This window comes from Equus przewalskii, chromosome 9 (assembly GCF_037783145.1).
Source record: "Equus przewalskii isolate Varuska chromosome 9, EquPr2, whole genome shotgun sequence".
In the NCBI taxonomy this organism is placed as follows: Eukaryota; Metazoa; Chordata; class Mammalia; order Perissodactyla; family Equidae; genus Equus; species Equus przewalskii.
In genome coordinates, this window is record NC_091839.1 from 60,224,690 (window position 1) to 60,247,276 (window position 22,587).

The window sequence follows — 22,587 nt, forward strand, 5'->3', positions numbered from 1 at the left end:
GCTGAGGCCCAGGCGCTACGTCCGGTCACCTAGGCAACCACATCACTTCCGGTTGTGACTGGGCCGTGGTTGGCGAGAAGCCACATTTCTGCCATGTGACCCGCGCAGGCGCAGAGCGTGCGGGGTGGGGGTGGGGCGTGTCCGCGGCCCGCTGCGCCGGGTGCGTTCCGAAGTGCGACTTCCCGGTCCTGGCCAGCGGCCGCCCCCGCGGAGGTGGCGCCTGCCGGGACGGCCGGGCCCGGAGGGGCGGGGCCGGGGCTCGGCTCCGAAGTCCTGAGGCTCGGCTGAGAAGCTGAGCGGCTGCAGGACCGCGTCTCCCGAGCCGCCGAGCTGGAGTTGGAACTGGAATTCCAGGGCGCCGGGGCCCCGGCTGCCGGGCAGCGGCTCCTCCAGGCCAAGGCCCCGGCGGAGAATGAGCCGGAAGCGGCGGCGGGCTCGCGGCGGAGCGGCGGGGCCGGGAGTCTGCACCGCTGGTTCATCACCGTGATCCTGTGTGCCGCCTTCCTGGGGCTGGTGAGAGCGGCCGCTGCGACCCCGCGGGCCGGGGCGTGAGCAGGCGGCGCGGCCTTCGAGTTCCAGGGTCGCCTCCGCCACTTGCAGACTGCGTGACCTTGGGCGCGTTAGTCTGCCCGAGACTCAGTTTCGTAATCTGTTTAAAGGGCACAGTTTTAATCTTGGAGGGTTATTGTCAAGTGCGAGATTTATTTTCCTAATATATTTCCCAGCTCCAGCCAGCCTTCCTCCCTCTCCTCCTCGGGGTGGGGAGCCGCAAGAAGGGTTGCCAGGTCTATAGCCGCTGTCCCCCGGGCCCAGCCAACCCTCGTGTTATTCCCTAAAGCTGCTTTTCTGGGATTTCCTCTTCCTCTGCTGATCAATTTCAGCCAACCTCTTGTTTTTACAGATGAGGAAATAGACCCAGAGAGGGAAAGTGACTTTTCCGGACCACACAGCTGGCTAAGTGGTAGAGCCAGGAATGCGTAGTGTTTTACTCTGCCCACAGGCCTATGTGAAACAAACCTTCAGATCCTTCAATGTTTTTCTTAGAGCAAACTGCAAGGCTAGAAGCACCTTTTGCCAAAACCCTTGGCTACCCCGCGATTCCTTTATTTCTGGACACCGCCCCCTCCCTCCACCCCGCGTCTTCATCACCTGTCTTGAATGTTGGGATTCTGGAGAGTTCGGAGGCGAATCCTCTGAGCGTCACTTCTGGTCACTCAACGTCTTTCTCTGAGCCACAACTGATTCTTAGAGTATTTTGATTTGAAAGAAGAAAAATCACTGCCGATCCTTGGTTGGCCCCCACTGTGTGCCAGATCCTGTTGTCAGCGTTGTGCAGGCTGGAACAAATTGGATGAGAGCTAGGCTCAGCCTCTCTCCCATGTCCCAGGCGCGTGCTCTGCGCCCGGTGCCCAGGCCTGCTTTCCAGTCCCGCACAGCTCCAGCTTGGGCAGGGAGCACACCCAAGCGTTTCAAGCAGACCAGTGCAGTTAGAGTTAATTATTCTTGAAATGTAGACCGATTGGAAACATTTTTCAAATGTAAAACTAGTTTCCTCTGAAAGCCGACTGTAACCTTAATTCTTGCTAACACTAGATTGTCTTTAAGTAAAATTTTATTTTTAAAGGCATTGTATATATATGTATGTGGTATTCTCTAAGAAAGGCGTACAGACTGTATTGCTGATGGCTTGGGGTTTTCTTTGAAGAAAAATGCAGATTTAGAAATGTTTCAATTGTTTAATCTCCTGCATATTTTGTACTCGTAATTCAGAGGAAGCACCCCATGTGCATCCAGAAATATTGCTGTCTGTTTTAACAACATCAAAAATGAGAATAATATTTTGATGATTTAAAAAAATAATTTTTCTTTTACAATTTTTTTTTAAAGATTGTCACCTGAGCTAACAACACCTATTGCCAATCTACTTTTCTTTTTTTCTTCTTCTTCTCCCCAAAACCCCCCAGTACATAGTTGTATATTCTGGTTGTAGACCCTTTTGATTTTGCTATGTGGGACGCCACCTCAGCGTGGCCTGATGAGCGGTGCCATGTCTGTGCCCAGGATCCAAAACCGTGAAACCCCGGGCTGCCGAAGTGGAGCGCGTGAACTTAACCACTTGCCATGGGGCCAGCCCCTAAAAAAATAATTTTTAACATTTAAATTCCTGTGATATTTGGGCATGTAGTATACTTAAAAATGTACAAAACTATTTCAAAAGTTACATTAATGTTACATTTTACTATTAATACAAAATAGTCTTTTATGGTATTGTTCAAAAAGGAAATAGGGGCCGGCCTGGTGGCGCAGCGGTTAAGTGCGCACGTTCTACTTCAGCGGCCCGGGGTTCGCAGTTTGGGATCCCGGGTGTGGACGTGGCACCGCTTGTCAAGCCATGCTGTGTTAGGCGTCCCACATATAAAGGAGAGGAAGATGGGCACAGATGTTAGCTCAGGGCCAGTCTTCCTCAGCAAAAAGAGGAGGATTGGCGGCAGATGTTAGCTCAGGGCTAATCTTCCTTGGAAAAAAAAAAAAGGAAATAGAATTGCAGCAAAAAACTGAAAGAATTAAAGAAGTTTTTAAAAATTTACAGTTGTCAAAACTAGAAAAAGAGGATTTGGCACACCAGAAATAGGAGTACTAGTATTGTCGTCATGAATTTTTCCTGACTGTGGGACTTCAAGTAATTCCCTACGTGACATTGAAATCCCCTCCTCCCTTTTTAATGGTGAAAAAAGCTACCACATAGATAGACATATTTTAATGGTTGTAAATAAAATCTTTTGCCTTTTTAAATTTCAGGGAATGAGTGTTGCTATCCTGGGACCCACGTTTCCAGATTTGGCAGTAAATGTGAACCGCAACATGAGCAGCCTTTCCGTGGTTTTTGTGGGCCGTGCCTTTGGATATTTGGGTGGTTCTGTGATAGGTGGAGTTCTTTTTGACAGTATGAATCCTTTTCTACTTTTGGGTAAGTAAACACCAATTTTCGCTTCTCTGTGACTTTCCAGGAAATTACAATTTGTTTTTGAATAGGAGCCATACTATCTTGCGGAATGGTTGACGTCTTAGATGGACTAGTGTTTGGACGTCCTCCGTGGAAGTCAGGTCTCCCTGGTGCCGGCTTTCATCTTGGCAGTTAAGGGAATCTCTGCTGGACCACTCTGGAAATTTAGATTAGCCCCAGAGTGTGTTGGCCATCCTTAGCCTTCCTGACTTCACCTGTAATTTAGACACCACCCCTGGATCGCGTCCTGGTCGTCCAAGGCGCTCTGCCTGTCAGAGTTTAGGGCAGATCTCCTGGAGCCACCAGAGATCAGAATGAATGAACTTGAACTTGCCCAGGCTGAATCCTGGACTGAGAATGAAGGTAGGAGTGGATGGTGGGTGAAATGATGTAGTCGGAATTTTTGTCCCTGCTGCCCCGTGTCAATGATAACCCCAAACCTTTCTACCTCACCCTTGAGATAGATGGCAAAGCTTTTAACTTACTGTTTTTTGAATAAATTGACATGTTGAAAGAGAATCTGGCTTGATGTAATAAAACCGCTTTGGAAGTAAGGAGAATAATTTACTGTTGTTGATGAATAACTAAATAATCCCTCTGATTTCCAAAGTGGTTGAAAGAATATATTTCTTATGTTTCCTTCCCTATTCCCCAAACTAATTTATTTAATACATTTCTACTACAAACTACTATAGTAGTTGCATTTTACTTTTATGTTTTTTATTTTTTACCTCCTATCTAAAGATCTCTTTAGGTTCTTAAATATGAAACATTTAAATAAGTAATTTTTGAGCTGTCTGTTTTGCCATAAAACTTTGCCATGTATTGTAACTTATAGTTTGATTATTAGCAGTGCTAGATGTGTATTTATATTAGAATCACATATTTTATAGTCCATAAAGATTATAAAAGTTTTTAAGTGAAATGACTATTTGTAGAAGCTGAACCTCTCATCTCATTGTTACTCAATTTTAATGTGACTTACTCTGCATTTTGGGGAGTTTTTTGATGTTGACTTGAGCCATGACTCTATATGAATGTTGTTTTCAGCTGACTTTTACATTTCTTCTCAGGGATGTCAATGTTGGCTACGACAGTTGGTCTTTATCTTGTTCCATTTTGCAAGGCAGTGGTATTACTGATTGTCATGATGTCCGTCTTTGGTGTTTCAATGGGCATCCTGGATACAGGTTAGTGACCTCGTCAGTGTCACCTCTGGGAGTAGGGACTTTCCACTTGAAAAAGAAGAACAGGTGATATTAAATTGTCACTTGCAGTGTCTGCCAAAATGACACTGACCTACTGAGTTGGTCATAGGCTCCCCCGATCAGAACCACCCTTCTGGCATCTACTCTTCTTGCCAAGTAGGATGTCTGTTTTTGAGCAGCCAACCACGGAGCGAATTTAAAGAATTTTGTTGTATGAGAGATTGTGGATTTACAGTATCCAACCAGGGTAGGGTCCGCACCTGGGTAATTACAGTGCAGGTGAGCGGGCTTTCATTTTGGGCTAGAACTTCATTGTAGTATGGGGGAATTGATGAGTTAATCAGTTAAACTAAGTTTGGAAACATTTTTGGCTGAGGAAGTCTAGAAGCCACTATCCAGTTTACAATGCACCTTGCCTTTTGAACTAAAAGAAACCTGTGCTGTGTATTATTTTCCTTTTCTTCCTTTTCTCTCAAAAGTCCTGCCCTCCTGCAGGAGAGCCTCATCATGTATCTTGATATCTTTTAAAACCTACAAAATAACACATGACTTTTGTTCACCCTTAAAGCCAGCTTCCTCCCCTGCTTCCCTGCTCTGCCGTTACTTGACATGTCAGGGAAATATTTTATACTTTCGGCTTAGTTTGGTTGTGAAATTACAGGGTAGAATTCTATGTTTGTCTGCAAATGCGGTTAAAAAAGGAAAAGAAAGAAAACGCAAGACTTGCTTCTTCTTGCCTCTCACCTTGTAGAAGGAATCCTTAGTGCCTGTCACGGGCACTGCAGAATCCTGTAGTGGTCAGGTTCCTGAACATGTGTTTCACATCTGCTATATACATAAATAATTTCCTTCAAGTGGCTGCCCATTGCAAGTACAGAAAGCTTGGGTTATTTGGCCACTGTCTGATGTTAATATCTATTTAAAATATTTATAAATAAATAAATATATAAATATCCCCCCTCGCTGCCAGCCTGGTATTAGAACTGTGTTATAAAAAGCCTTGTGCTAATGGGCCTGGCTCTGGGAGGTAGTGCTTTGCTGGCCTGTAGAATCCCATTTGTAAGTATGTGATATTTCAGTGCTTATTGCTCTCTCATGGTGGGGGGTTAGAGTTCCTCAGTCATAGAATTGACTTGATAACAACATGCATGCAAACATGTGACAACTTAGAATATTATGATCCTGTGCCGTGTAAAACAGACTCATGCTTTTTCTGATAGTAATGAACTGTTTTTTGCTAACTTACTATGATTAAATCATTTTCCCATCTTTCATTGGTAGGTGGTAACGTCCTAATCTTGGCTCTCTGGGGGGACAAAGGAGCCCCGCATTTGCAGGCCTTACACTTCTGTTTCGCCTTGGGTGCCTTCTTGGCGCCACTGCTGGCTAAATTGGCATTGGGCACGACCGTGTCTGCTGAAAACCACACAGAGGCTGACTTTAACGATTCTGTGCTCAACCAGTCATCTGAAGCCGCCTCAGAACCTCTACTTGGAGTACCTGACGATATGAATTTACTGTGGGCTTATGCTGTCATTGGGACTTACATTTTTGTAGTTTTTATCTCTCTTCTTGCTCTGTTTTTAAAGAAAAGCTCAAAGCTGGAAAAAGCCAAAGTGTGCGCTCAGAGGTCTCAAAGAGCTAAATATCACAACATCCTGCTTTGTCTCCTCTTCCTGTTCTTCTTTTTTTATGTTGGAGCCGAGGTGACATATGGCTCTTACATTTTCTCGTTTGCAATCACTCATGCTGGCATGAAAGAAAGTGAAGCGGCCGGATTGAACTCCATCTTCTGGGGGGTCTTTGCGTCTTGCAGGGGCCTGGCGATCTTTTTTGCTGCGTGTTTACAGCCTGGAACCATGATCGTGTTGAGCAACATTAGCAGCGTGTCGTCATCTTTGTTTCTGGTGCTTTTCAACAAGAGCCCAGTTTGTCTCTGGATAGCAACTTCCGTGTATGGGGCCTCGATGGCAACCACGTTTCCCAGTGGCATTTCTTGGATTGAGCAGTACACGACCATCCACGGAAAAGCCGCAGCATTTTTTGTCATCGGTGGTTCCTTGGGAGAAATGGCTATCCCTGCCGTAATTGGAATTCTTCAAGGAAAATACCCCGATTTGCCTGTAGTTTTGTACACGTCTTTGGCGTCAGCGATAGCCACTGCTATTTTATTTCCCGTGATGTATAAATTAGCCACCTCACCTCTCAATCGTCAGCAAAAAGAACACAGGAAGAGTGAGGACCAGAAAGCTTTGCTCTCTAGCTCTGGGCCGAATGACTATGAGGAAGATGCAGAAAAGTGGAATGAAGTGGATTTTGAAGTGATCGAGATGGATGATAGAATGAGGAATTCTGTAATAGAGACATCTAGAAACATTGTGATGGAGCCCCCAGCCGAAGTCTCCAGCCAGTTCCGCTCAACCGCTTTAGTGTTTGAGTCCTCTCCGGTTAACACTGGCAAGTCCGCTGTGAAGCACCTTGCAAGAAGTCAGGACAAAAGGGACTAACACTTAGAGAAGGTGGATTGTTTGCTCACTTCCTTGAGCAACCGTCAGGCCTAAAGAGGCCCGTCAGAGCAGAGCATTAGCACACTTCCAACGTGTTTTGAGTATCCAAATTTCTACGTCAGAGCATAGCAAATGCTGACAACGTTTTGAAACGTTCTGTAATTCCCAGAATCTTCCATAAAGAACCAATGGTCTCATACAGTAGAATCTTGTTGTGAGGCTAGTGTTTGGCACATGGCTGATTAGGTAATACGTGGTGGCCTTCACTCCTCAGAGCATGCAAAGAAGGCATTTGTTTTTGAGAAGCTGGGTGCCATCCTAATAAAGCCATCTGGTAATTGAGTCAACTAGCTGAACGAGTTATCAGTCGTCAGTACTCTCCCAGGGCGGTTGAGGAGAGGAGTTTCATAAAAGAGCATCTTTGAAAATGGACAGATTTTCATTAATTACCCTGTCTGTAGCATTGGACCAAAGAATGCTGGTGACTCATTTGATTCCTGATTTCTACGAAGAGAACACGGAACAGGGTCCTACAGACATGGCTTCAAGCCTTGACTGCTGCTTTCTGGCCTTCGGCCCTGCACTCAGTCACTTAACATGTGTCGGCTTTGTTGATGTCATCTCCGGATCTGTGATTCTATAAGTGAAAATAAGATGATTCTCAAATTAGGAATCTATAAGTTTTAAAGGTTATGCAGGACGTCTGCTAGAAATTAATATAAGTGCCACCCCGTTCTTCATTTCAAATGAGAGGTGAAACAAAATTGATAGCTTTAAGAATGTGCTACTGATTGTGAATTCATGTCGATTTGACACTCAATGTTTACTACTTTATTTGAACAATTACCGGAAGAATACATTCTTTAGTACTGTATTTCATTGATTCTAAGATGCCCCTTTTTTCACATATTTAACATCTCTGAAATCAGAATATGTGTTAAAATCAATGATTATTTAACATTGTGACAAAATTTAATTGACAGTTTTTTTCCAAATATATAGACAGTAATGTTGCATTTTACAATCAGTGTCTTAGACTCAGTGAAATACAATAATTCATTCAATTATGGAGATTATACTATTTTTACAGACATTTTAAAAAGAAAAGTTATTTTTATATGCTAATTTTGTCTAATTATGTTCAGACGGGATTTGGAGATGCTATGTTCCGATTTTAAAAGCTGTTTCAGAGTTACTACGTTAGTGGTGGGGCTGTGGACAGCGCCTCTGGAGTCCTTTGCCTACCTCAGTCACAGGGTCTGGATGTGAGCCTCGCCGTTCCAGGATTTGCTCCTCATTGAGTCCGGTTGGTAATCACATCGTAAGCACTGTAAACCAGGCTGCTAGTTTAATTTACCATGAGGCACAGTCTTTTCCAGTGATTGGAATACTTTATCATCATCCAGGGCTCCTCCTTCCTGAGTTTGACATACCTGGGAAACCAAAGTGATGAGAAAGTGGCTTGTTGGCCTAGGAGTCAAGGATCACAAAGGGTACCTCATATGAGTTTGGCCAAGCTGGTGGGGGCTGTCCTTTGATCAATGATGAGCATCAATGACAGATTTTGTTTACTTCTCTTTACCAAGTTGTTTTTTTTTTTAAGATTGGCACCTGAGCTAACAACTCTTGCCAATCTTTTTTTTTTTTTTTAATCCTTCTCCCCGAAGCCCCCCAGTACATAGTTGTGTATTCTAGTTGTGAGTGCCTCTGGTTGTGCTCTGTGGGACGCTGCTTCAACATGGCTTGATGAGTGGTGCTAGGTGCGCACCCAGGATCTGAACCAGTGAAACCCTGGGCCACTGAAGTGGAGCGCGCGAAATTAACCACTTGGCCACGGGGCCAGCCCCTCTTTACGCTTCAGCATACGTTTTATGCTGAATAACATCTGACTTCTACCTGAGTGTAGTATGTCTGCTTTCTCTTACCTAATTTCTATAGATTTGCTTTTTGTTTTTTCTTAAGTGAAATACTGTACTTTCGTGACCACTGCCATTCACCTTATATACCTGCCACGTGTTGGTTCATGTTAATATTCTAACAGTTTTGGAGAGTGCTGGTGGAGAAATTAACACTAAACAGCCTATTCTTGTTCCTGTTATACTCTACTTTTCCCTTAGCTAGACCTTGGAGGTGACCTCTGCCCCGTCCACTGCTTGTTCTCAGGCGGTTGGAGTTTAGGTGGTGGCAGCTGTTTGGCAGCTGGGAGGCGGCCAGCACAGGGCTTCTCCCTGCAGCATCTGCATTTAAGGGGTAGGAGATGTAGCTCAGGGAGAGAAGGATGGTAGTAAGAACATGGCAGAAAATTTGGAAATCCACACTGGAAAACACCCTAGAGTTCAAAATGTGGATGGCCATACGAGCTGATAGGCGTTGTTAAGGTTTGATCGTGTATTTCCATATTGGAAGGACGAGACTTAGTACAATTCCAGGAATTAGCATTCATCCTAATAGTCAGTTCTTAGGTGAGTGTCTCCTGATATGCAGGTATCAAAGTTTTCTATTGTTGAGTAACAAATTACCACAAATTTAGCATCTTAAAACCACAGGCATTTTTGTCTCACAGTTTCCTTGGGTCAGGAATTTGGGCACGTCTTCACGGGGTCCTCTGCTCCCGGTCTCACAGCGCTGCAGTCGAGCTGTGGATGGAGCCGTGCTCCTCTCTCGAGCTTGTGGTCCCCTTTCGGGGCTGTGCAGTTGTTGACAGTTTTCAGTTCCTGGCTGTGGTAGACTGAGGTCCCTGTCCTCTGCTGGCTGTCAGCTGGCACCAGTCTCAGTTCCTAGAACCTCCCACAGTTCCTTGCTGTGTGGCGCTCTCATAGATCTCTCACGACATGGCAGCTTATTTCTTCAAAGCCGGTGGGAGCATCTCTTGCCCAAGTCTGCTAAGCTGGAGTCTTATATAACATAAGTAATCCCAGGAGTGGCAGCCCGTCACCTTAGCCCGAGTATTCTTTGGTTAGAAGCAAGCCACAGGTTCTGCCCCAAATGGAGGGGAGAGGCTAGTACAGAGATGTCACTCATTGGAGGTCACCTTATGGTCTGTGTGTTACAATCTGCAAAATCAGGTACCTGCAAAATCAGGGTTCAAAAGAGAAAAAGTTTGAACTGAGGAAAAACCCTTCAGCAGTCCCTGAACGCGATCATAGGTCCAGCACGCCAAGTGTACCGGTGTGGGAGGGAGCGGCTCCCCATGGGCCAGGCCAGCTGACCTGATTGGGAAGAATCTTTTTTTGTTTTGGGGCACTGGAGGAGTTAACTCAGAGTTATGCTTTTTTTCTTGACATTTTATTTTGTGTCCTTTACCACTGTGCTTTTAACCTGTTCGAATGCAGCTTGATAGGAGGGAAATAGGTAAATTTCAGTTTAATTGTATTTTCATAGTAAAGTCCAAGAACACTTTGAGAGCGTTTTTCAATTACTCTTATTTATTTTTTTGCTGAGGAATATTCTCCCTGAGCTAACATCCACTGCCAGTCTTCTTTTTTTTGTATGTGAGCCACCACCAATTATTATTATCTCCAATAATAATTGGGAGATGACACACTCCTGAAAAATATGTGAGACCCAGGTTACATGTAAAATGATTTTGTTTCAGGTAGATTCCTTGAATAATCAGGATAGCTTTCTCATAGCCAGAACTTAGAATTTCTCATAGCAACATATCCCTCAATCCTGCCACTTAAAAGATATTACTAAAATAGAGCTTAAAATTCTTAATGGAGGTAGATATATTCTGAGATGCCCTGTATCTGTGTTAAGTGTCACTTGTTTTGTTCATAGTGTGAGTGTATGTGTGTGTTTGCATATGTGAATCCACAGATGTTGTGTGTTTCATATTTGGTATACTCTGGGGATGCAGTGGGGGTAGAGGTGTTAGGAAAGGGATGCAAGAAAGCTTAAGGTATGATTCAAAGCTTGTTAGAAATGTTCTCTCTCTCACTTTTTTTTTGCTGAGGAAGATTAGCCCTGAGCTAACATCTGTTGCCAGCCTTCCTCTTTTTGCTTGAGGAAGATTGTTCCTGAGCGAACATCTGTGCCAGTCTTCCTCCATTTTGTATGTGGGATGTTGCTACAGCATGGCTTGATGAGCAATGTGTAGGTCTGCTCCTGGGATTGGAACTGGTGAACTCCAGGCCACCGAAGCAGAGCACACAAACTTAACCACTACGCCACCAGGCTGGCCCCTTCTGTGGCTATCTTATTATGTCTTCTCTTGTCCTCTATTTCTGCCCTGTTTATTTTAATTCTTTCAGAGAAGGTCCGTTAGGTCATTTCACTGTGGCTGTTAGTTCTCATATGTTGCTTTCATGTCTTCCTTCTGGCTTGTATTTTAGTTGCAGAATGCCTGTAGTGTCTGGTCTCTAAACGTAATGCAGCTCTCCTTTGGTTATAGTTAATGGGTGGCCTGGAGAGATTTTTTGAGGTTGTTAAATGGCGTCAGTAACTTAAGGTATTTGGCTTTTTAGCTTCTGTACAGCTTGTTGAGATTATAAGGTGCTTTTATTTAAGAAAAATATTTATTTTTAATTATGATAAAATATACATAACATAAAATTCACCATCTTCACCGTCTTTAAGTGTACAGTTCAGTGGCACTAAGTGCGCTTACATCATTGCGCACTCATCACTTCCATCGTCCACAGGACATTTTTCATCTTGCAAAACTGAAACTCTGTACCCATTAAAATCTAACTCCCCATTCCATCCTCCCACCAGCCCCTGACGACCATCATTCTGCTTTCTGTCTCCATGAATTTGACCACTCTGAGTACCTCATGTAAGTGAAATCATACAGTATTTGTCGTTTTGTGACTGGCTTATTTTACTTACCATAATGTCTTCAGGGTTCCTCCGTGTTTTAGTGTGTGTCAGAATTTCCTTTGTAAAGGCTGAATAATGTTCCATTGTATGTATATTTTGTTTATCCCGTTTATCTGTTGATGGACACTTGGGTTGCTTCCACCTTTTGACAGTTGTGAATAACGCTGCTGTGATGCACAAATATCTGAGTCTGCTTTCGTTTCCTTTGGGTGTATCCCAACAAGTGAAATTGCTGGATCCTGTGATAATCCTACTTGTAATTTTTTGAGTGCTTTCTTTTTATTATTTGGCTTAGATACTGTCCTAGTGCAGTTTTTCCAGACGAGGCCAGCAATAGGAAGAAGATAGAGAAACACACACTTTGTTAGTATTGCTTCAAACTCTAGGCCGCCTTTTGGCCCATTATAGTCAGGTCAGTACCACCCACGTACTGAGTAAGTGAACTCACAGAAAGGTTATGTCCGGCGTCTCCCTCAAAGTTTTGTTGTCGCGGCTTCTGGTTCTTGTTCCGTCACTGAGCAGATGTGTTTGAGAGCTGCCTTTGTTCTAGGCACTGTAAACCAAGCACTGATGAATTCCTCTCCTGGCCTTGGAGTCCCAAGTGTGGTAATCATGTATTTTGGAGTTTTGATCCCAGTTTTCTGCTAAACGAGTGGTCTTGTGTCCTGTGCTTCTTTCTTTATAAACACAGGACCCCTCTGGCCACTTTGGATCCAGATGGTGTGTGGTTGGGGACCCATGGGCTGGAGTGGGCCTGGAGCCCTCAGGAGCTGGGCCGGTGCTGGGGCCAGGCTGCTCTCTGCCTCCTTCTGGCAGCAGTTCTGCCCCTCTGTGGGACTTCTCTCTGTTCCTTTTTCCTCTGGGCCCACTGTCTTTTCATCTCTAGTCCAAATTCTGGAAGGATCCTGTCTGACTGACTTGAGTAGCTGCCATTGCCCTTACTGGGCAGAGCCCTTTGCCGCAGCCTCAGGAGTTGGTCAGGCTATGAATGGGCCCCCCTTGGGTCGGGGCCTGCTGCCCCATCCAGAGGTAGCCCCCCTACCCTCTGGCCACTGCTCTGAGTCAGGAGCTGTGAAAAACGACCAGGAAGTTCCCCTGTCTGCTCTGTGGCTAGGATGGTGCTGGGCTTAGTGAATATTTGCTAGTAGATGCTTGAATGGGATGCAGGTTCTCAGGCCTCAGAGCTGATGGTCTGGTTCATCTTTTGACTCAGAACTGGGACAACAAAATCACCCCACTTTGCAGCCCTTTTCTGCAGAGCTTATTAGACAAGGTTAGTAGTGGACTGTTTGACTTTCAAGGTGAAAAGCTCTGTTCTAATAGGGTAATGTTTATACGTGAGTGAGATACAAGAGGATTCCCAGTTGCAGAGGTTACTATTACAGCTCTCATCTCTGTGGACCACAAAGATGTCCAGGTCCACACATTTCAGTCATTTACCAGATATTTACTGAGCAGTTACCATGTTCAGGGATCAGGCCTTGGGAATAGAACAGGATAAGACAGAGGAGATCCTTGCCTTCCCTGAGCTGCCCTTTTACTGTTTCAGGTGAGATTTGCTGTGGCAGCCTTTCTGTTAGCTGAGGAGCCGGGAAGGCTTACCATATTAGGTTTTACCCAGTTCAGAAAAGTCAGTAAAGTAGCTGAGCTCTTATTTCCTTGCTGTGTGTTTCTGTCTCTTCATTTCCCGTATTTTCACATGTGATCTTTGGGTCATTCTTGGTTTAGAATTTTGTAAAAAGTAATTAGTACCGTGCTGTCGAGGTTAATAGAGTGCAGCCCAGCTTCAGAAGGCTGCAGCAGAGGAGGCTGACAGCTCAGTACAGCCAAAGGGCACGTTCCTGGGCGGCTGGATCTTGGGTTACACCTCCAAACGCCCGAGGCTTAACTGAGCGGCTCTCCTTTCTCAGCCCTTTTACTTATCGCTTGCAGAGAACTTTACACCCTTAGGAGGAGATTACCCAGCTCTGAGTCCAAACACACTTTGGGCCTTTACCCTTGTTGAAGAAAGACTCAGACAGAAGCATTTAGGAAAGAAAAAGTTTCCCAGCAAAGAGAGCGAGAGGACTGGCTGCCAGGTAAGAACACAAGTATGTGAAGGAAAAAAGCAAGACCTACCACGGTTTCCAAGTTTGCATTAGTTCGAGGTGGAAAAGCAGGAACTCTCTCCCGTGATTAGCATATTCACAAAGGTCGTGACAAGTCTTCAGACATCAGCACAGCAAAAACCAGGGGTAAAATTGCTTTCGTTAGGGAGTCCAGGCGTATGGGAAATGCTCAAGGTCTTAGTGTTTTTGAGATCAGAATCAGTTAGATGACCCTGTTACTTTTGGTTTATCTCAGGGTGTGAAGTGCCTCCCGACTGGTACGGGATGGGCTTAATCGCTGAAGCAGGACAGACTTCCGCTTGTGCTCCTGAGTCCATAAGCTGCAGGAGGACAAAGGACCCAAGGGAAAAATGTGATTGCAGCTCTACTCTTGTCCCCTGCTCAAGACAGAAGCCTTTGCTCCAGTGGCTTTTAACCCTGGCTGCTGTTAGTGTTCCCTTGGGAGTGTTCCAAACCTCCTGATGCCCGGCATTTTTACCTTCATATGAATTCAGTTGGTCTGGAGTGGATCCTGAGTATGGATGTTTTTTAAAAAGTACTCTGGGTAATTGTCATGTGCAGCCAAGGTTGAGGACCACTGCCTTTTATCCATTCAGAGAACTGGAGCCTCTGCTGGTCATGGTGTTTTTTAAGGCTATTTTACAGCTTGGTTAAGTCTGTGCTTGCTTTTGTAGATGCTTGAAATTCTGTGCACACTCTCTGAAGGAAAACCGGAGAGGAAGAGCTCTCCCGTTTCCCGTTACCTCCACTGATGCTTGGTCAGTGAAAGTGGTCGTCAGTACTGTTGTTTGAAATCCTGCCCCCAATGAAACCACACTGGGACCTTTCGGAGGTTGGCCTTCTCGACATGTTTTCACTAGTCACTTTCGATTTGAGGGGCTATAAGGGGACAGGGTGATCTTGTAGATTTGTTACGTCTGGATTTAAGATTGCTCACATGTTTACATGGCTTCGTACAATGTAAAGCTGGTTTCAATCAAATATTGATATAAATAAATACTGATGTTGCTTTAAGATAAGACTTGTGTCTCATTTCATTGATGTTTAAAAATGAGTTTTGCATCTCTCTTTCAGAAAGTAGTCAAGAATATTTCCAGATTTTAGATTGTGAGTGCTCCAAAACGTATGTGGTAGTTGCACTATGTCCCTAAAACGTGAATGGTATTTTATTTTCACTTCACATAGTTATTAGAAGTGACACCTAACGTCTTTGATGACATTTCACCCTTTTGGCCCTTCAGCATCTCTTGGGAAGTTTACGGTCTAATTTCTAAACTTAAAAGTCCACCAAAGAAGCTGTTACTGGCTGGATATCTTAGTTAATCTTAAACTTGAATAATAACTCCCTAATTAAGATGATTATAGACATATCTCTGTTTCAGAATGGAAAGGAGGTCTTCAGGATTGCACAGCAGGCGGAAACTGGGCTGCTTCTCCTTGCTTCCCGTCAGTACCGGGCCCAGCAGCTGGAAGCCTGCTGCACTGACCACAGCCCTATTTTTTAACTTGATTAAAACAGCTCTAGTGCTAATCTGGTTAAATGCTCCTAAGTTGGAGCATGATACAGCAACCTTCCCACCCCCTTCACACTTTACTGGAGTCTTGAGAAAAGATATTTTTAACAGCAGGCAGGTTTAAGTGAGCGAAACTAAATGACCACCCTCTCCCTTGTCTTATCTGAGCAGTTATAAATGACATTCCAGGTGTCTTTATTTGCGTGCCACCACCTCTGCTTTCAGTGCCCTAAGTTTACAGCCGTGCCCTCTGCTCTGGGCCAGGATCCTCTTGTACCTTTGCCTCATGTACCATGCCAGGGACTCTGGGCAAAGCTTGCCCTTTTTTCCTTCTAAATACAAAACTCTAGAAGCGTTGGCATAGGGCCAGGTGTGGTAGGATTTCAAGAATAATTGACTGATACCCAAAAGTCCCCAACACCTTCCGTGAGGAAGCAGGGTCCCAATTTATTGTTCCATGCCCACTTCATCTTCCATGGATTTGGTTAGGCATGAGAGTGGACTGAGTGACCACGTGCCCACGCCACCTGCTCCTCAGGGTTCCCTGGGCCGGAGGATGGGATAAGAGACTAGATCCCAAGGACAGACTTGAAGACTGGCTGTGAGGCTGGCTCAGTGGCGTGGGGCTAAGTCCCCATGCCCCGCTGTGGCGGCCTGGGGTTTGCAGGTGCAGACCTAGCACCACTCGTCAAGGCACGCTGTGGCAGCGTCCCACATAAAATAGAGGAAGATTGGCACAGGTGTTAGCTCCGTGACATTCTTCCTCAGGCAAAAAGAGTAAGATTGGCAACAGATGTTAGCTCAGGGCCAGTCGTCCTCACAAAGAAAAAAAAAAACAAAAAAAACTTGAGGACTGGCTGTGGCTCTTCTCCTACCTCTCTCTGGAAAAGATAACGGTTTGGGGAGTGGAATTTTTCTGTTTGCTTACGACAGCAGCCATTTCATTCTCTCTCCTTTGGGAAACTTTAATGGGTCCAGTAGAACACATGAGAAAAGTTAATGTGCTGTGGTGGTCAAGAGTATGGGATCTGGAGTCTGTCAGCCTGGATTTCACTTCTGACTCTGCCGCCTACCGCCTTGGCCACATCACTTAATCTCTCTGTTCTTCGGTTTTTTTTCGTGGGGCAGGCAGTCAGACTTAAATGAGGTAGTGTTTGTAAAGCACTTAGCATATTGCTGCACGCATGCCTGAGGTTGAATTGTGTCCCCTCAAATTTATATGTTGATATCCTGACCCCCGGTACCTCAGACTCTGACTCAAAGGAGGTCATTGGGGTGGGCCCTCATCCAGTATGACTGGTGTCATTATAAGAAGAGGAGATTTAGACACAGGTACAGAGGGAAGGCCATGAGAAGACACAGGAAGAAGACAGCCATCTACAAGCCAAGGAGAGAGACCGCAGAGGAAGCAAGCTGTGCAATGCCTTGATCTCAGACTCCTAGCCTCCGGAGGTGTGGGAAGGATTTCTGTTGTTAAGCCACTCAGTCTGTGGTACTTTGCTAAGGCAGCCCTAGCCAACTAATACATACAATGAACACACAGTAAATGGTAGCAACTATTACTATTTTTATTATTATTATTCCCAAACCACTCAGCCAAAGAAAAAATAAAAGTAGCCACAAATGGGGAATTTTAATCAGAAAATAATGCTCACTAGTTTAGTAAAAAAGACCATCTACAAAAGGAAAGTAATACGAGTTTTTTATAACTCTTGTGGCTGGGAAGGCCTGGTGGGACACCTTAACTAATGAATTCAGAAGCAAATGAATTATGGGTCATAAGGACACTTGGTCGTCCTGGCGAGAAGATGTGCGCCTGGGAGCCCACACAGCTGGCCTGGGGAGCTCTCTGCTCAGGTACCACAGAGGGTGGACACCTTGGACTCGACCAAGTAGCTAAGATAACTGGAGGCCGCTAGCGACAAAAGAGTGAGAGACGGCAAGAGCATACAGTTGTTTTTAATGGATAATGTATGCATGTAGTAATAAAATCTAACAGTATAAAGGTAAACTAAAAAGTAAATCTTATTCACCATTGACCCTTAACCCCAACCTCCACGAAGACAGCCACTCATATTGTGATTTTTGTGTATCTTTTAGAGAGATCTGTGCATAACACAAAAATGTGTTATGTGTATATATACACGTATGTAAAAATGAATATAAATAAATAGGTAAGTCAATATCCTCTGCTTTCTTTATTTGTATTGATTTGTAATTGACATATAACATTGTGTTAGTTTTAGGTGTACAACATAACAACTTGATCTATGTGTGTATTGTGAAATGATCACCACTATAGCTTTAGTTAACATCCATCACCACACATAGTTACAAATTTTTTTTCTCTTCTAATGAGAACTTTTAAGATGCACTCTCTTAGCAACCTTCAAATATACAATACTGTATTATCAACTATAGTCACCATGCTGTATGCTACATTCCCAGGACTTATTTATTTTGTAACCGGAAGTTTGTACTTTTGACCCCCTTCGCTCATTTTGCCCACCGCCAGCCCCTACATCTGGCAACCACCAATCTGTTCTCTGTATCTGTGAGTTCCGTTTTTTGTTTTTAGATTCCACCTATAAGGGTTATCATATGGTATCTGTCCTTCTCTGTCTGACTTATTGCACTTAGTGTAATGCCCTCAAGTTCCATCCATCTTGTCACAAATGGCAAGATTTCATTAATTTTTATGGCTGAATAATATTCCATTGTATATGTTTACCACATTTTCTTTGTCCATTCATCTGTTGATGGACACTTAGGTTCTTTTCATGTCTCGGCTGTTGTAAATAATGCTTCAGTGAACATGGGGGTGCAGATATCTCTTCAAGTTAGTTTTTTTGTTTTCTTTGGATAAATACCCAGAAGTGGGATTCCTGGATCAGGTGGTAGTTCTAGTTTTAATTTTTTGAGGAATCTCCTTACTGTTTTCCATAGTGGCTGCATCAATTTATAATCCCACCAACAGGGCACAAGGGTTCCCTTTTCTCCACATCCTTACTAACACTGGTATTTCTTGTCTTTTTGATAATAGCCACTCTAACAGGTGTGAGGTGCTATCTCATTGTGGTTTTGAGGTGCATTTCCCTGATGATTAGTGCTGTTGAGCATCTTTTCATGTACCTGTTGGCCATTTGTATGTCTATAAAAATGTCTATTCAGATCCTCTGCTCATTTTTTAATCAGATTTTTTTTTTTGCTATTGAGTTATATGTGTTCTTCACATATTTTGGATATTTACCCCTTATCATGTATATGATTTACAAATATTTTCTCCCATTCAGTAAGTTGCCCTTTCATTTTGTTGATGGTTTCCTTTGCTGTGCAGAAGCTTTTGTTTGATGTAGTTCCACTTGTTGATTTTTGCTTTTGTTGCCTTTGCTTTTGGAGTCAAACCCAAAACATCATCTGATTTCAAGGAGCTTACTCCCTATTTTTGCTTCTAGGTGTTTTATGGTTTCAGGTCTTATGTTCAAGTCTCTAATCCATTTTGAGTTAATTTTTGTTTATGGGGTAAGATCATGGTCCAGTTTCATTCTTTTGCATGTAGCTATCCAGTTTTCCCAAAACCATTGATTGAAGAGACTATCCTTTCTGCATTGTATCTTCTTGGCTCCTTTGTCCATATATGTGTGGGTTTATTCCCAGACTCTCTATTCTGTTCCATTGATCTGTGTCTGTTTTTATGCCAATACCATACTGCTTTGATTACCAGAGCTGTGTAATATAGTTTGAAGTCAGGGAGTGTGATGCCTCCAGCTTTGGTCTTCTTTCTCAAGGTTGCTTTGGCTATTCAGAGTCTTTTGTGGTTCTATGTACATTTTAGAATTGTTTGTTCTAGTTCTGTGAAAAATGCCATTGGAACTTTGATAGAGATTTCTTTTATTAGTTCTAACGGGTTTTTTTTTGGCAGAATCTTTAGGGTTTTCTCTATACAATATCATGTCATCTGCAGAGGTAGTTTTACTTCTTCCTTTCTTTCTTTCTTTTTTTTTTTTTTTGAGGAAGTTTAGCCCTGAGCTAACATCTGCTGCCAATCCTCCTCTTTTTGCTGAGGAAGACTGGCCCTGAGCTAACATCCGTGCCCCTCTTCCTCTCCTTTATATGTTGGATGCCTACCACAGCATGGCATGCTAAGCAGTGCCATGTCCGCACCCAGGAACTGAACCGGCGAACCCCGGGCCGCCAAAGTGGAACGTGCAAACTTAACCACTGCACCACCAGGCTGGCCTCATATTTCTTCCTTTCTGATTTGGATGACTTTTATTTCTTTTTCTTGCCTAACTGCTCTAGCTAGGACTTCGAGTAGTATGTTGAATGAAAGTGATGAGAGTGGGCATCCTTCTCTTGTTCCTGATCTTAGAGGAAGAGCTTTCAGTTTTTCGTTATTGAAATATGATGTTAGCTGTGGGCTTGTCATATATGGCCTTTGTTATGTTGAGGTAAGTTCCCTCTAAACTCACTTTGTTGAGGGTTTTTAACTTGAGTGGATGTTGAATTTTGTCAAATGCTTTCTCTGCATCTATAGAGATGATCATATGATTTCTATGCTTCATTTTGTTAATGTGGTATATCACACTGATTGATTTGGATCACTGATTCATTGCTATTGAACCATCCTTGCATCCTAGGGATAAATCCCACTTGATCATGGTGTATAAGCCTTTTAATGTATTGTTGAAATCAGTTTGCTAAGATTTTATTAAGGATGTTTGCATCTATATTCATCAGGCATATTGGCCTGTAATTTTTTCTTGTAGTGTCCTTGCCTGATTTTGGTCAGGGTAATGCTGGCCTCATGAAATGAGTTTGGAAGTGTTCCCTCCTCTTCTATTTTTGGAAGAGTTTGAGGCTTGGTATTAATTCTTTAAGTGTTTGGTTGAATTCACCAGTGATGCCATATGTTCCTGGGCTTTAGTTTGTGGGCAGGTTTTTGATGACTGATTCCAGTCTTTACTAGTATCAGATTTTCTATTTCTTCATGATTCAGTCTTGATAGGTTGCATATTTCCAGGAATTTGTCCATTTCTTCTAGGTTGTCCAATTTGTTGGCATATAATTTTTTTTTTAAAGATTGGCACCTGAGCTAACAATTGTTGCCAATCTTCTTTTTTTTTTCTGCTTTGTACTCCCTAATCCCCCCAGTACATAGCTGTATATTCTAGTTGCAGGTCCTTCTAGCTGTGGCATGTGGGACACCATCTCAGCATGGCCCGATGAGCGGTGCCATGTCTGCACCCAGGATCCAAACCTGCAAAACCCTGGGCCGCCGAAGTGGAGCATGTGAACTTAACCACACGGTCGTGGGGCTGGCCCCATAATTTTTTATAGTAGTCTATTATGATCCTTTGGTATTGTTGTAATTTCTCCTCTTTCATTTCTGATTTTATTTATCTGAGACTTGTCTCTTTTTTTCTTGGTGAGTCTAGCTAAAGGTTTGTCAGTTTTGTTTATCTTTTCAAAGAACTAGCTCTTAGTTTCATTGATTTTTTTCCCTGTCTATTGTCTTTTAAGTATCTATTTCATTGATTTCTGCTCTGATCTCTGTTATTTCCTTTCTCCTACTAACTTTGGGCTTTATTAATTCTTCTTTTTCGAGTTGCTTCAGGTGTGAAGTTAGGTTGGTAGAGATCTTTCTTGTTTTTTAATGTGTTTATTGCTATGAACTTCCCTGTTAAAAATGCTTTTGTTGCACCACACAAGTTTTGGTATGTTGTATTTCCATTTTCACTTGCCTCAAGATATTTTTTACTTTCTCTTTTGACTTCTTCTTTGACTCATTGGTTGTTCAGTAGCATGTTGTTTAACCTCCACATATTTGTGAATTTTCCAGTTTTCTTCTTGTAACTGATTTCTAGTTTTATACCATTGTGGTCAGAAAGGATACTTGATATCTTAATCTTAAATTTATTAAGACTTGTTTTGTGGCCTAATATATGATCTCTCCTGGAGAATGTTCCATGTGCACTTGGGAAGAATGTGTATTCTGCTGCTTTTGGATGGAATGTTCTGTAAATGTCTCTTAAGTACCTCTGGTCTAATGTATCATTTAAGACCAATATTTCCTTATTGATTTTCTGTCTGGATGATATATCCAGTGATGAAAGAGGAGTGTTGAAGTCCCCTACTATTATTGTATTGCAGTCTATTTGACCCTTTAGGTCTGTTAATATTTGCTTTATATATTTAGGTGCTCCTATCTTGGGTGATTAAATATTTACAAATGTTATATCCTCTTGTTGGATTTATAATTATATAATGACCTTCTTTGTCTCTTATTGCAGTCTTTGTCTTACAGTCTATTTTATTTAAGTATGGCTATCCCAGCTTTCTTGTGGTTTCCATTTGCCTGGAATATCTTCTATCTTTTCACTTTTAGTCTGTTTGTGTCCTTAAAGCTGAGAGGAGTATCATCTAGGCAGCATATAGTTGGGTCTTGTTTTTTTATCCATTCAGGCACTCTTTGTATTTTGATTGGAAAATTTAGTCCATTTACATTTAAAGCAGTCATTGATGGTTATGTACTTATTACCATTTTGTTAATTGTTTTCTGGCTCTTTTGTAATTCCTTTGTTCCTTTCTTCTCTTTCTCTCTTCCTTTGTGATTTGATTATTTTCTGTATTGGTATGCCTAGATTCCTTTCTCTTTCTCTTTTGTGTATCTACTATAGGTTTTCACTTTGTGGTTATCACGAGGCTTACATAAAACATCTTATAACAGTCTATTTTAAGTGCATGACAACTTCAGTTCAAATGCATTTTAAAGCTCTACATTTTTACTTTCCCTCCCCCAAGTTTTAGGTTTTTGATGTCACAATTTAAATCTTTTTATCTTGTATATCCAGTAACAAATTATTGTAGCTAAAATTATCTTTACTACTTTTGTCTTTTAACCTTTATGCTAGATTTATAAGTGATTAACCTACCACCATTACAACATTAAATTATTCTGAACTTAACTATATATTTATCTTTACCAGTGAGATGTATACTTTGATATGTTTTTCTGTTACTAATTAGCACCCCTCATTTCAGCTTAAAGAAGTCCCTTTAACATTTCTTGTAAGGCTGGTCTAGTGATGCAGGACTCCTTCAGCTTTTGCTTGTCTGGAAAACTCTTTATCTCTCCTTCAATTCTGAAGGACAGCTTTGCTGGGTAGAGAATTCTTGTTTTGACTTTTTTTCCTTTAGCAATTTGAATGTATTGTGCCACTCCCTTCTGGACTGGAAAGTCTCTGCTGAAACATTTGCTGATAGTGTTATGGCAGGTCCCTTGTATATAACAAGTTTTTCTCTTGCTGCTCTTAAGATCCTCTCCTTGTCTTTAACTTTTGAGAGTTTAATTTTTTTTTCTTTGAGGAAGATTAGCCCTGAGCTAACTACTACCAATCGTCCTCTTTTTGCTGAGGAAGACTG

General features: G+C 42.8%; 1 protein-coding gene across 1 annotated transcript; it reads left to right on the forward strand.

The window, feature by feature from the left end:
- Window positions 1-288: 288 nt before the first annotated feature.
- Window positions 289-6,876, forward strand: MFSD4B (major facilitator superfamily domain containing 4B; the record flags this gene model as incomplete). The annotated part of the gene is given in 5 exon segments (XM_008538170.2): window positions 289-513; window positions 2,800-2,968; window positions 4,078-4,194; window positions 5,494-6,689; window positions 6,691-6,876. Coding segments are annotated over 5 exon segments (1,743 nt in total), but the record flags the coding sequence as incomplete, so codon positions are not given.
- Between the last annotated feature and the right edge of the window lie 15,711 nt (window positions 6,877-22,587).